The following is a 13,586-nucleotide window of genomic DNA, read 5'->3' as shown; positions in this document are numbered from 1 at the left end:
GCAACTGGGTCACAGCTTACTGAGGAATTACTGTGTTCTACGAGGCAGCCACAGTCCCCACCAGTCTACCCGACTTTGGGTAGTTCTTAGTCCCACTGCCCAGGAAAGGCTTCCTGAGAGTGAGAGATGTTAGACAAGAAGTCATCCTTGAGGGCAACACTGGGAAATAATTTGGGGAGGGAAGGAGAGTGCATATTTGGCCAGGTCTACATGCCAGGTCTTGAACCAACAGAGCTGTTTCGGCAACAAGTGTGGTTTTGTTTGACTGAAGTAGTTACAAGTTCAACTTCAAGCCTGATTGAATCTTTATGACCTAAAATTGCTTTGTAGCTGTAATTTATTCTCCTTTTCATACAGGAATAGCTCTGCCAGTATAACTACATCTCCAGGAGGAGGCTGCTCTTGCTGCAACACCTGGAGGGTGAGCTGAGAACAATTATTCACTGTCTCTCAAAACAGGAACTAGAGGATATTAAAAAAAAAAAACAAACTGTCAAGCAACAGGCTCAGAACCAGCAAAGAGAGGTACTTTGTGTAGTTAATCTGTCAACTGCCTCATCAGGTTGCTGTGGATGTCGCTATGAATTCAGCATTTAGGCAAATTCATGGACTTTTAAGTTGTGAGACTCCACCTCTTGCCTGGGCAGCCTCGAGCTGCTGACTACTGGAAGAGGGAGGACACAGCAGGGAGGAAGGATGGCAGAGCTATCTTGTCCTTATTTTTGAGGTACAGACATACCTCATTTTATTGTGCTTCACTTTATTGCGCTTTGCAGATATTGTTTTTTTTACAAATTGAAGGTTTGTGGCAACCCTGCGTCGAGCAAGTCTATCGGTGCCATTTTTCCAACAGCATGTGCTCACTTTGTGTCTCTGTGTCACATTTTGGTAATTCTTCCAGTCTTTCAAACTTTTTCATTATTATTATATCTGTTATGGTGATCTGTGATCAGTGATCTTTGATGTTACTATCGTAATTATTTTGGGCTGCCACGAACAGCGTCCATATAAGATGGCGAAGTGAATTGATAAATGTTGTGTGTGTTCTGACTGCTCCACCGACCGGCCATTCCCCCATCTCTCTCCCTCTCCTCGGGCCTCCCTATTCCCTAAGACACAACAATATTGAAATTAGGGCAATTAATAACCCTACAATGGCCTCTAAGTGTTCAAGTGAAAGGAAGAATTGCACATCTCGCTTGAAATCAAAAGCTAGAAATGATGAAGCTTAGTGAGGAAGGCATGTTGAAAGCTGAGATAGGCCAAAAGCGAGGCCTCTTGCGCCAAACAGCTAGCCAAGCTGTGAGTGCAAAGGAAAAGTTCTGGAAGGAAATTCAAAGTGCTACTCCAGTGAACACATGAATAATAAGAAAGCTAAACAGCCTTATTGCTGATATGGAGAAAGTTTTAGTGGTCTGGATAGAAGATCAAATCAGTCACAACATTCCCTTAAATCCAAGCCTAATCCAGAGCAAGGCCCTAACTCTCTTCAATTCTATGAAGGCTGAAAGAGGTGAGGAAGCTGCAGAAGAAAAGTTTGAAGCTAACAGAGGTTGGTTCATGGGTTTAAGGAAAGAAGCCGTCTCCATAACATAAAAGTGCAAGGTGAAGCAGCAAGTGCTGATGTAGAAGCTGCAGCAAGTTATCCAGAAGATCTAGCTAAGATAATTGATGACGGTGGCTACATTAAACAACGGATGTTTAATGTAGACGAAACAGCCTTATATTGGAAGAAGATGCCATCTAGGACTTTCATAGCTAGAGAGGAAAAGTCAATGCCTGGCTTCAAAGCTTCAAAGGACAGGCTGACAGCAGGAGAACTAGAACTGGCAGCAAGAGAACTAAACTTAGAAGCGGAGCCTGAAGATGTGACTGAATTGCTTCAATCTCATGAGAAAACTTTAACGGATGAGGAGTTGCTTCTTATGGATGAGCAAAGAAAGTGGTTTCTTGAGATGGAATCTACTCCTGGTGAAGATGCTGTGAACATTGTTGAAATGACAACAAAGGATTTAGAATATTACAGAAACTTAGTTGATAAAGCAGCGGCAGGGTTTGAGAGGATTGACTCCAATTTTGAAAGAAGGTCTATTGTGGGTAAAAAGCTATCAAACAGCATCGTGTGCTACAGAGAAAGGAAGAGTCAATTGATGCAGCAAACTTCATTGCTGTCTTATTTTAAGGAATTGCCACAGTCACCCCAACCTTCAGCAACCACCACCCTGATCAGTCGGCAGCCATCAACATCGAGGCAAGACCCTCCATCAGCAAAAAGATTACGACTCACTGAAGGCTCAGATGATGGTTAACATTTTTTAGCAATAAAGTATTTTTTAATTAAGGTATGTACATTGTTTTTTTAGACATAATGCTATTGCACACTTGATAGACTACAGTATAGTGTAAACATAACTTTTATATGCACTGTGAAACCAAAAAATCTGTGTGACTCGCTTTATTGTGATATTCGCTTTATTGCGGTGGTCTGGAACCGAACCTGCAATATCTCCGAGGTATGCCTGTATATGCTGCCAGCCGCTGTCAGAGACAGGATATTGGGCTAGTCTGACCTTTGGTGTAACCATATACACCCACTAGACTTTTCACCTCTGTGCCTGTGTCTACCACAGGGATTCTGCCAGCACTTAGAAGTAGGGTTTTTTATGCTCTTGACGCACACAAAGCATCTGAAGTGTAAAGTGAGTCGTTAAAGGCCACAGTCTTCACTCACGGATGGCCTGTGTGCTAAGCAATACACCTGAAACTCTGAGGCTAAGTCCAGATTTGAGATCCTTGTTTTACTCGGCTGACAATAAGGCTGCACTGTTTAGACAATGATTGCACTTGGCAAGCTACCTCAGCACTATGCATTAGGATCATTTTTAAACTACATTTGAGCGCCTATGGAATACAAACATAGCAGCAAGGCTCTGATGCAATGAGGACTCCTCCATTCAAACCAGTCACTGTTCTATAAAAGGCTACAAAAAATTGAATTAAATGCATATATGTTTATATGTTCTTAAGCATCAGAAAGGTTTTTTCAAAGCCACAGGGATAAAAGGTGAAATTGGCTTTATACATCTTAGTATAAAACAGGAAGAGGTAGAATAAACCATTTCTAACACAGCTAACTTTTTTCTAACCCTGTCCATTAGATGCCTCTTGTGCCCCTTAACTGAGACCAGGTCCTGCCTTCAAATATGTCTTTCAAGTCCTGCAGGCTTATTCAATATGACAGCTAAAATCAGGCATTATTAAGTTATATCCCTTTATTTCTCTCTCCAAAGATGCTATGAAATGCCTCAGAAAAGCTTGTGCATGTCAGTTCTTGGAAAAGATGTGATTTTTTGCAAGCAGCAAAATTCAGACAGAACCAGCAAGCTCTACCATGTGCCTCCTCTGCATTTTTTGTGGAAGAACCTTAAAGAAGCCTTGCAAAACCAGTGCACTTGTCAGGTTGTTAGCACAACTTGGGGGCAAACTGAGGAGCAAATTTCTTACCATTAATAGTCTCATTTTGTGTAACTTTAAATCTTGAGTTCTGAAAGGTCATATCTCAGCAAAAGGCACGAAAAAGGTTATTTCCGTGGGAATTTCTTTAGAATAATGCACTAGCAAATCTCCAATGAAGGATTCAATCTCCATATATTATAGAAATATTTTTGCTATAAGAAAAAAACATTTTTTTCATTTTTTTGGGTGTTCAGAACCTGCTGCTAATGACTCCATTTTCTGTGCATCCCCTCCAGCGTGTGGTGGCTGTAGTTCTTCTGGAATAAACTGAGCAGGCCAGCATCTTCTTTGTTGACTTGCTTCACTGTCTTTACTCACCTTTCCCATTTGATGGAGATCCTTGGCAATTATTTTTTCAGTATCTTCCAGCGCCATTGTTAATAAATTAAACAGGAGAGCAATCCAGGCAAGGCCAAAAAGAATCCAAATGGCCACCAGTGTTCGGTAGTGGGAAAAATAATTCCTGTCTGGTTGTTTTCCTGCAGACAGAGAGAGAGAAAGAAAAGGAAATTAACAAGTTAAAATTGCTTTGCCTGTATAAAATGGGCCAAGCTAGTGAATTCATCAAAGTATTTTACGTTGAGCGCTTTAAGGTGATCTTTACATTGTGGTGGAGTCTCTCACTTCCCCAGCAAGGCTGCAGCTCAAAGGAAAACATGCTTTAGGTTCAGGTAGGGCCACTCTCTTGTGGTTTTAATAAACTAGTATATGGCAGTCCACCATGCTGGCCCTTCAAAAAGATATGCTGGAACTGAGATGGATTAGCAGCAGATCAGGATATTTTTCCCTCATAGCATACCAACTCCATTGAAACCTCTGCATGTACAAGTAAATTGTATTGTATTATTATGAAAATACTCCCAAACTCAAAAGGCACAAAAAGCAGAGCACAGTGAGCCACTAAAACCACTCTACAATTGCTACCTAGACTATTGTAATTCTGTATATTCCTCCAACAGAGCGTGATTATGACCTAATACATAATTATTTTAAATTACAGGTATCCTTGATTGTAGAAAGAGAGAAGCTGCAATTCCTACTTTGCTTTTGAATGGCTGCAGGACCTTCTGCCATTACAAAGGTGGTTGAGTGATGAGAACTCTGTCACATACTGAGAACACAACTTTCTGTGTTGGAAATCAGTGGACTGAAGCATGTTTCATGCAGTCCAAACCTCTTAGCATCACCCAGTATTCCACACCCACTGTTCTGCATGGGTCATTTCATTTGGTTCCTCAGATGTCAGCAGTTCATGACCAATGCTCAGAGAGTTTTTACTTCTGCTGCGTTTAATCCCACACAACCTTATTTGCATGATCCAGCTTATATGACCCTGGCATCTGCTTGAAAACATGGGTTTTCACAAATCAGTGTGCAAGATTCTTGTACTGTGAGAAGGAAAAGGAATCCATTACATTATGGATGAGCAATCAGCTAGGCTATGAGATCATTACAATCTTTAATCTCATGCAAATAAGCAAGGTGTCAACTGGATCTTCAAAGCACCATCTGGTCTCATATGTAGACTCAGGAAAATTAAGGCCAGCAGGGAATATCAGACAGTGTCCAGAAAAGCCTGTGGGCCCCTTCTGCCAAAGTCCTGACTAAGAAATCCTCCAAACAAGCAGCAGGACAGTCACCCACTCTCCAAAGCCCCTCTTGCCCTTCTGCAGGGCTTGAGAGCCTTGTATTTGGTGTGCTGTGAAGTCTGTTCATCAGAAAGTGAAGTGAGACTTCCAGACTCACTGTGGGGGCAGCACTGGAGCTAAAATACTAACTCCAGAGTTTCCTTCTCATACCGCAGCTGAAATGAAGTTTGGGTTGGCAAGATGCCAGCAGGACAGTTCATTTTAGAGAAATCTTTGATGCTATGTGGAGTCCAGGTGTTTGATTGCTTCTTCTATGGACACTGATTTGGCCTCTGGTGTTCATTTTAGAGTTCTTCTAGAAGCTAATTACATGGAGAGTGTATTTTGGTCAGTATATCCACAGCAGTGTTTCTAGAAGCGCTCCAGCTCACTGGACTGTGACTTAAACAGTTTAACTTCAGGGGAAATTCATAGCTCCAACTTGTGAAGTCAAAGAGCATCCAGTGATGCGTAGGATGCTAAGAGTCCACTTCTGCAGTGACACGTGAGTATAAGCCCCCATTTTTCAACAACTGAGTACATTTCCCCACTTTCCCCCTTTCCACAGTTTTGAGGACAATTGCTGTAAAATCATGTCTTCTGAAATGTGACCAATTATTTCTTTATTATACACTTTGAAACGTAAGACTTAGATGGCCAAAGCAGGGATACATGCCTTATTTTGTATGACTGTCACAAACCACTCCCTATCAGTATATGCAAATTCCCAGGCTCTTTGAATCCTCCTCTACACTTCCCTTTCCCCTCCTCAAAATAGTGGCTTCTTTGCACCCTAAAGCACCATATATCATTATATTTAGACATCATAGTGCTTTCATCAGCTTATGAAATCCCAGAGAGATGAGTATTTCACCCAGAACTATACAGGGCAAAGGTTAGGAAGACCCATGTGGAAGAGTTGTCTCTACAGTACATTCACTAGTGGCTTGTGCAGTCATCTTATGGTAATTACAGTAGTATCCCTGGCATTTTGGTGTGTCTCCTCTCTGAATTCAACCTTACCTACTACATAATCACCAAAGCCAATGGTGCTGAGGGTGATAAATGCAAAATAAATTCCTTCGCTGTAGGACCAGCCTTCTGTTATCTGGAAGAAGAGTGATGGCAAACACAGAAACACTAGGATCCCCGTCACCAGGAAGAACAAAAGGGTCAGAAATTTGATCTTCTTCTGAAAAAGAAACCAATTCAATTATAATTCTGATTTGACACAGTAGAAGGTCATATATAATGGTGGGGTATTCAAATGGGAGGCTATCTGGAAATACCTACTAGGACCACAGGGGCTGAAGGGTTGTACTGAATTCTCTTCCTCTAAAGGTACCTCAGCCAAAGTAGGGGGAAGCCATGCATCATGGGATTACTGTATGGTTACAGTAATTGAGGCACATGTAGATTTTTTAGTGATTGTCTTGACCTCCAATGACCATCAATTATGGGAGGAATTCCTATCCAATGACTTTTATCAGAATCAGACTATTTCCATTTTTCACCATACTTAATTTTTTAGTTAGTTTTTAGGTATTCAGGTACTGCACTCAAAAACATCCAAAGTTGCCTGAGAAAATAGACATTTTTTAAACAACCCATAAACAATCCATAACTTATTCCAACAATGTTATCTCCAGGAGTCTTGAACGTTGCCTGCATTTCTCTGAAAATGCATTGCATCAGTGCCACAACTTGGTTCCCACCCAGTGAATACCCAGCTACAGGAAGGCCTTTGTCAAATGAGCTCCTGATGATGAAGTATATGGAAAGTGACTTTTGTACCATCCTACCTCCATGCAGCCAGAAAGAGGCCTTGGCTGGGAAGAAAAGACTTCTTATAAACTAAGGCTTCTCAGTCAGACACACCTATAATTTATGTACAGAATTTTACAATTCCAGATTGTCTTGAAATGAATGGCAACTGTTGGATAATTCCCCATGCCTTAGTACATTGTGCATATGATAGAGTCTATATCTGATCAAGCCTTATGTTCTGCTTAAGGTGTCAGACATGGGGAGAAATTCAATAATTTGAATAGAATTGTCTGTAGCATTCATAGCTCCTCCTGAAAGAGAATTACAGCAGGAGGCAGAGAAAAGCTCTTCCCGCTTACTTACAAATGGTGATAGAACAGGAGAAGTTGCAACAACTTGGGGCATGACCAGGCAAGAGATGGCCTGCCTCTAGCACCTTACGTGTGCCTCCTCACCTTTCAACAACTGGGCTCAAATGGACAACTTGAGCCTTGTGTTTCCTGTCTGTCAGAGTCAAGGGAAGAGAGGGGCTAGGCTAAGCAATGAGTCAAGTATCTACTGATACCTTTAACATCTGGATGGCATCGGCTCACCTACTTTTTGCTGTCTAAACATGAGATGCTTTATCATCTCATCTCTGTCTACTGGCCATGAAGAGAGAATGGTACTTCCCAAGAGTGTTAGCTCCTGAGATAAGTTTCTAGAGAAGCGGGATGAGGTGCCTGCTCTTTCCATTGATTGCTGAAGGGGGGTAGATGCCTGCCACCTAGATGAGTAGGCAAAATGCATCCCTTTCTCTGCCTGTCTCTCTTCTACTGCTGCCTTGTCTGTTTAGCCCTGCAGGGTGAAAAACCTCTCTTACCTTGTTCTAGTATGGTGCCTAACACAGCATGAGAACAAACGCGACAGAGGATAATGCTAGGATATATCTTGAAAGAAGTCTAGCAGTGAGCATATAACTGCCTGAGTAAGTGGAACCAATTACCTTTCTCATTCCTTTCACGTACAGGAATTTCCCCAGCTTTTTACACAGCAGCGAGAGCATCTTACCGACACGGTGCAGAAAAACAATATTCAAAGGGATTCCAAACAGAGCAAAAAAGACACAGAAGATCTGTCCCCCAGCAGTTTTAGGATGTAGTGTGCCATAACCTATGAAAGAAAGATGGGTCAGAGGAGGTATTCCAAAGAGCTGGAGCAGTCCACAGTCCCATTCACACCTACCCGAACCTGGCCTGCCTTTGCCCCCAGAAGACATGGCTAGCACTTCTCAGCCCACATGCATTCGCTTTTCTCTGACAAAGCCAGTAGGCAGATGAAGTGATTCACTCTGCATATTTTGGAGGCTGCAGAGAGCACTGTGTGCTTCCAGCCTAGCCTTAATGGGAATGAAAGCATAATCTAAAAGCAGTTACGGAAAACATGCTCTCTCCTGTGACAAATACATGGAAAGACAGAAACCAGAAGGCCGGGGACCTGGAAGATGTCAAGGCTGGAGTCCAGGGCTGTTTGCCATGCCAGAATCAGATACAGCCCACCCCTAGCTTCTTCTCAATCTGCCCTTGAAGGCATGGCTGGAGCGTACAGCACATTGGTGTGTTAGTGACCTCACTGGCTAAATGCCAGTAAGCTGGTATGTCTGGATGCTGGCTCAAGTCCTGGAAGCAGCATAGGGTATATAAGAATAGCCTATGCTAAATAGTCTAGACCTTAATGGTGGCTGATTTATTCATGCCAGAGAGAGGTTTGTCTTTAAATCTTATTAAAAGAGAATTTATCTAAGCAGTGGAATGGCTGCAGAACCCCAGACATGTCCCTTAATGGACTGGAGACTTTGTTCTTCTCAGATCCCTTGAGGTACATATCTGAGTGCAAGAGTCCTGTACTTTGTGTATGTCCTTACTGAGAAAAGGCATTTTCCCCAGCTCAGTTCATCTCAGTGTACCTAGAGTGCAAGGCTTTCTCTGAGGGAAAAGACAAATAAGACCACTGGCTGATTTATGGGCTGCTAGGCCCCAAAATGCTTGAGCTGTCTTGTGCTCCCTGTCACACAGCTGTTCCACTTTCATGTCAACAAAAATTGACATCCCTGATCCTGGAGGTTTGAAGATGGGTAGAAATACGTGATGTAGCTTCACCAACAGACCTCTGTGGTGAAGGTGCAGAGAAACAGGCAAAGCTGTACTTCTCCTGTGACAGCCTGTCTCTCTTGCTGGAGAAGCAAAATTTGATGGGAGGCAACTGATCTCTGCTTGGCAGAAAAATGTAATAATGAAAAAAATACAATAATATGTGGTACCAAGGAATGGCTTTTGCTAGTAGCAGTGTGTTGACAAACTAGGGAATGTGAATATTGCTATAACCATGAAACATTCCTCATTGGTGTGATGGGTCTGAAGCCTTTCCTAGTGCCCAACCCTTCTCTGTGCTAAAATGACCTCTTCAACGCTGATGGAGTCAGACTTATACATGTGGTGGTGAGGAGCAAGGAGTGAGTAAGAGGAAGGTCTGATCTTCAGTTCAAGTTCATTGATGGTAGTTGGATCGATAGGAACAAGTAATTCTTCACCTCATTCTCCTTCCCAGATCCTCGTCCATGCTTTTCCTGTGTTGCACTGAAAGGGTTCCAGCAGAGCAGTGGAGACTGCTAGAGGGCACATTACTTAAGGCTCTACATTTTCTTTCTTCTAAGGCAGGAAGTCTCAGTTATGGGGTCATGCAACACCTACACACCTGCTATGATGCTGGGACACCCCTGGGGCCCCTGTGACATGTCACACTTACAGATCAACAGGGCAGCTGTGCCTAGGGTGCAGTGGGAGTGATGTCTCAGCTCTGCTCTGCAGAAACATGGATTTAACCTGCACAGCATGAGATTGTGAAGCAGGAGCCAACAGTGTGGATTTTATACTGAGATTTGGCAGACCTGTGAATTTTGAGATGTATATCTGGGAGAAAGGGAGAGACAGGCAGGGGAAAGGCAGCCCCTGAAATGGTAAGAACAGCTCTGTGCTTGAAATAGCAGTGTAAAAGTGATAGCATTCACCTTGCCCCCTTCCTGTTTTTCCCTCCCGGCATATTCTGGCCCAAGGCATACACTAATCCAGCAGTGTATGGTGTTCATGCCCCAGCAGAGTTCACTTTTTTCCTACCACTTTTCTATGCTTTACAGCAGTCTCAGGAATGATTTACAGCTTGTTTGACCCTAGAATAAGACCAGGGAAGTCAAGTCTGTTTCCCGCCCACAACTGGCAGCTGAGCCAAGATTTAAACAGATGGCTAGAAAAGAAGAAATGGATGGGAAAAAATTATATGAAAACCATTGATATTTCAAAAGCCAAAATAAAGCTGTGAATGAAGATGCTGTACTGCTGTGGTATGGTGAGGTCTCAAGATCAAGTCTGTTGCTGCTTCCTGCCCTAGCCCATGAAGAACTGGAGTTTTACCCTTGAAAGCATTATCTGTTCAGGTCCTAATAACTATACATAATAAGCACCACACACACACGCACACACAAACACACACACACAGAAGCACACATACACATGAAAATCCTACCTATTGTGGAGACGACCGTGCCTGCAAAGAAGAAGGAGTTGCTGAAATCCCAGTTGCTGTTTTCAATCTGTGATTCATTTCCAACAGGGTATACTCCATTCTGAATAGCTTCAGTCAGGTTCTGCAAGGGAAAGCAAGGTTTGGTACCAGCACGGCTGCTATTCTCAAGCATTTGCTGCAAGAGTATTATGGATTTTAGCCATTACTGCTCCTTTCCTGTGAGTACCACTCACCTGTCCTCAACACTGCTACGAATACCATTCACACCTTAGCTTTCAAGAAAGGCACAGACTTGCTGACAGCCAGTCAGCATTTTTGAGTGTTAGTTCTTTGCAATTATGTTGAGTGGTCTAACAGGAGAACTTCATTTAGTGTGAACTGCACCTCCCAGGGACCTCAGATTTTTTTAAGGCTGCCTACTTTGTAAATGAAGGATCCTAAGAGAAGACTGGGACATGCCACAGCAGGGCAGCCCACTAGTTTTAAGTGATGGGGTGGCTGATTGCTCGTTTTGAGTTTGCCCTTGAGAGGGTAGTAGTGGATCCAGGGTCTAATTCCTCATCTGTATGGAGGTGCACTGAGCAGTGTGCCTGATCCCTCCCAGCAAGGCACCAGTGATTTATAGCAGGGTGCACATGACACACTAGGAGAATTTCATTTTAAGGCTGTATTCTGATTAGTGTCACAGATTTAAATCCAGAGAAAGTCCATTGAATTTCAAGTCATTACTTTCAGTGTAATTGCAGACAGAATATGGCCTGACATGTGCACTGTTCTCTTAACTGAATGCATGAGCGCACACACACACAGTATTTGCAATCAGGCCTTTGAGATGTGGGTAGATAAACATCTGTCAGAGATGGTTTGGGCTCAGTGAGGGCTTTTCTGGGGCAGGCGGTTGACTAGATGCCTCTCCCAAGTCCTTCCAGACCTATCATCTATGATTCCATGCTTTTTCAGACTTTTCCCTTCTTCCTTGGTTTTAATAATAAGTAATGTTGATATATATTTAAAAGCTTTAGGGAAAAAAAAGAAAGCAATATGCAGCTGTCCCTGTCTTTAGCAAACAGAGGACAGAGGGCTGGACATCTGGAACACAGGCCAATTTGTACAGAAGCAGCCTAGATAAACTCGAGGGCTGAGCCCTGCCAGAGGCAAGTCACAAGCTGGAAAAAATTGCACCAGGAAGATCTTCCCCCTTCCCTCCCCCACCAAATCTTCTGCTGGCACCCCCAGAAAATCAAGGCTAACACAAATCATTCCACAGCCATGGCACAAAAATTTCATTTCAAAGTTCCTCTTTTTTTTCCTTTTCTCTTCCCCCCCCCCCCAATCCAAGCTGAAGAGGGTGCATGCTTATGTGAAGTGGGGACTAGATCAATAGTCACTTTATTAGAAATACTGCTTCGCAGCTCCTCTCCTTATTCTGCCAACTGGCCTATTGACAGTAGAGCTCTCTTAGTTTCCCACGCAGAAATGCCTACAGAAAGGCTGTTTTCAGTCCCCATTTTTTCTGCATTGTAGCAGATAGAGCTACAAAATAGCTAAGATGACCAGAGAACTGTAGCCACCCTCAGCTTCCTCTGCAATGACTGGAAACACATTTGTCTCGGCAAGGTTAAGTGTTTCACTTCCATAATGTCTTTGAGAAATAAACCCTGACTATGCCACAAGCTTTGCAGAGATTTGAGTTTCTTTCTTCCCAAGAGATTATTTCAGAGCTTTCTGCATTGTTCTAGTGCACTGCCTGTGATGCTGCTGCGTGCAGCAATCATCCCCACTCGCTTCTGACAGCCTCATTTTTCATGCCATGCCACCAACTGTAGATCAGCACAGCCCCACCGAAAGCCATGCAGGCAGGAGGCAAGAGTCAAAAGAATCAGGCCCTCCGGTTTGTTTTTTTTTTAATAACTAACACAAAAGGTTTTGTCAAGCCTCATGCACTGCATTTACCATCAGTGTGACCTCCCTAGTCGGACCAGAGAACAGGCTTGGGGTTTGCAAAAATCATCCAAGTGAATGCACCAGCAGGGACACAGTGAAAGTCGCCTGTGTGGCAAGGCAGAGTAGGAAATGCAGGCTGACAGGGAAAGCGGAGGGAGAAATGGCTTCCCCAGTACCTCACACTCACCTTCATAAACTGCTCCATCTCTGCCACCGTGAGGTGGGTGAAGTTCTGCAGAAAAGCCTCCTTCATCTGGGCAGCTGCCATTTTCTGCTGCTTCTCAGCAGTTTTCTCCAGCGCCTGGAACACGACTGCACCCACCAGCAAGTAGATGAAGTAGCTGGCCACCAGCAAACCCCTCTGCAGCTTGCCACTGCACATGGCCCTTGACGGGACACTGCAAGGGATGGGGAGTGAAAGGTGGTGGTTGGTAAATACCTCACGTTCCTGGGAAGCCTCCCTTGAGGCAGAACGTGCAGCCCCAACCCAGGTTTCCGCTGGGATCCTGCGCTGACAGGGACAGCGAGCTGTCAAATATGTTCATGGAGAAGTTGGAAAAAAAGCCAAACAAACAAAAAAAACTTTCCACTCTCTGGGCTGTGTGCAGTTTAGGGATTTCCTCTCGTCTGTGAAACTGTACCTTGCTGAGTTCTCAGGAAAAATGGGTCAGGATATGAGGAGCTGGCGGGTGGCCATCTCCTCCTGCTTGAAACGTGTTTTCCCGAGGCTCTGGGGGACAGATGAGGGCAGTCCGCACAGGGCCCACAGGGGAGCTCGCTTGGAAGATTATTATTTCCCCCCCTCTGCCTCCAGCAGTCTTCGAGAACTGGACCCCAGGGCAAGCCTCGATGACCCCAGAATCCCCTTCTCGCTCTGTGTCCAGGGGCAGCTTCACTCAGATGTAGTCAGGTGGTTCTCCTGGGCCTCTCTTGTCTGCTTGCAGCCCCGGGCAGGGCACCGCAAGGCCACAACAGCTTGAAGTGAAATGCTTGGAATAGAGGCAAATGGGCGCAGGCTGAAAAAGCACCAGGCCTGGCCATGTAAGCAAAGGCAGATTATTTCCCTCAGCAATAACCCAAGCAGGACTTCCCAGTCTGTCCTGGCTGCGTTAACAAGGAAGCTCCATTAAGGCACAAATGTGCCTGCAAGTGCTGGAGCCTGGGCTGAGGGGC

General features: G+C 44.0%; 1 protein-coding gene across 1 annotated transcript; it reads right to left on the bottom strand.

The window, feature by feature from the left end:
- Positions 1-3,690: 3,690 nt before the first annotated feature.
- Positions 3,691-12,795, bottom strand: LOC106498374 (potassium channel subfamily K member 16-like). Its single transcript, XM_013959604.1, has 5 exons — positions 12,601-12,795; positions 10,470-10,590; positions 7,897-8,063; positions 6,168-6,336; positions 3,691-3,995 (listed from the first exon to the last, which is right to left on the bottom strand). Exons 1-5 carry the CDS (start codon positions 12,793-12,795, stop codon positions 3,691-3,693), a joined length of 957 nt encoding a protein of 318 aa, XP_013815058.1.
- Positions 12,796-13,586: the final 791 nt, after the last annotated feature.

The sequence above is a fragment of the Apteryx mantelli genome, chromosome 4, assembly GCF_036417845.1.
Source record: "Apteryx mantelli isolate bAptMan1 chromosome 4, bAptMan1.hap1, whole genome shotgun sequence".
NCBI lineage: Eukaryota > Metazoa > Chordata > Aves > Apterygiformes > Apterygidae > Apteryx > Apteryx mantelli.
The sequence above is the reverse complement of the archived record's forward strand: the minus strand, read 5'-3'. Positions and strand labels throughout refer to the sequence as shown.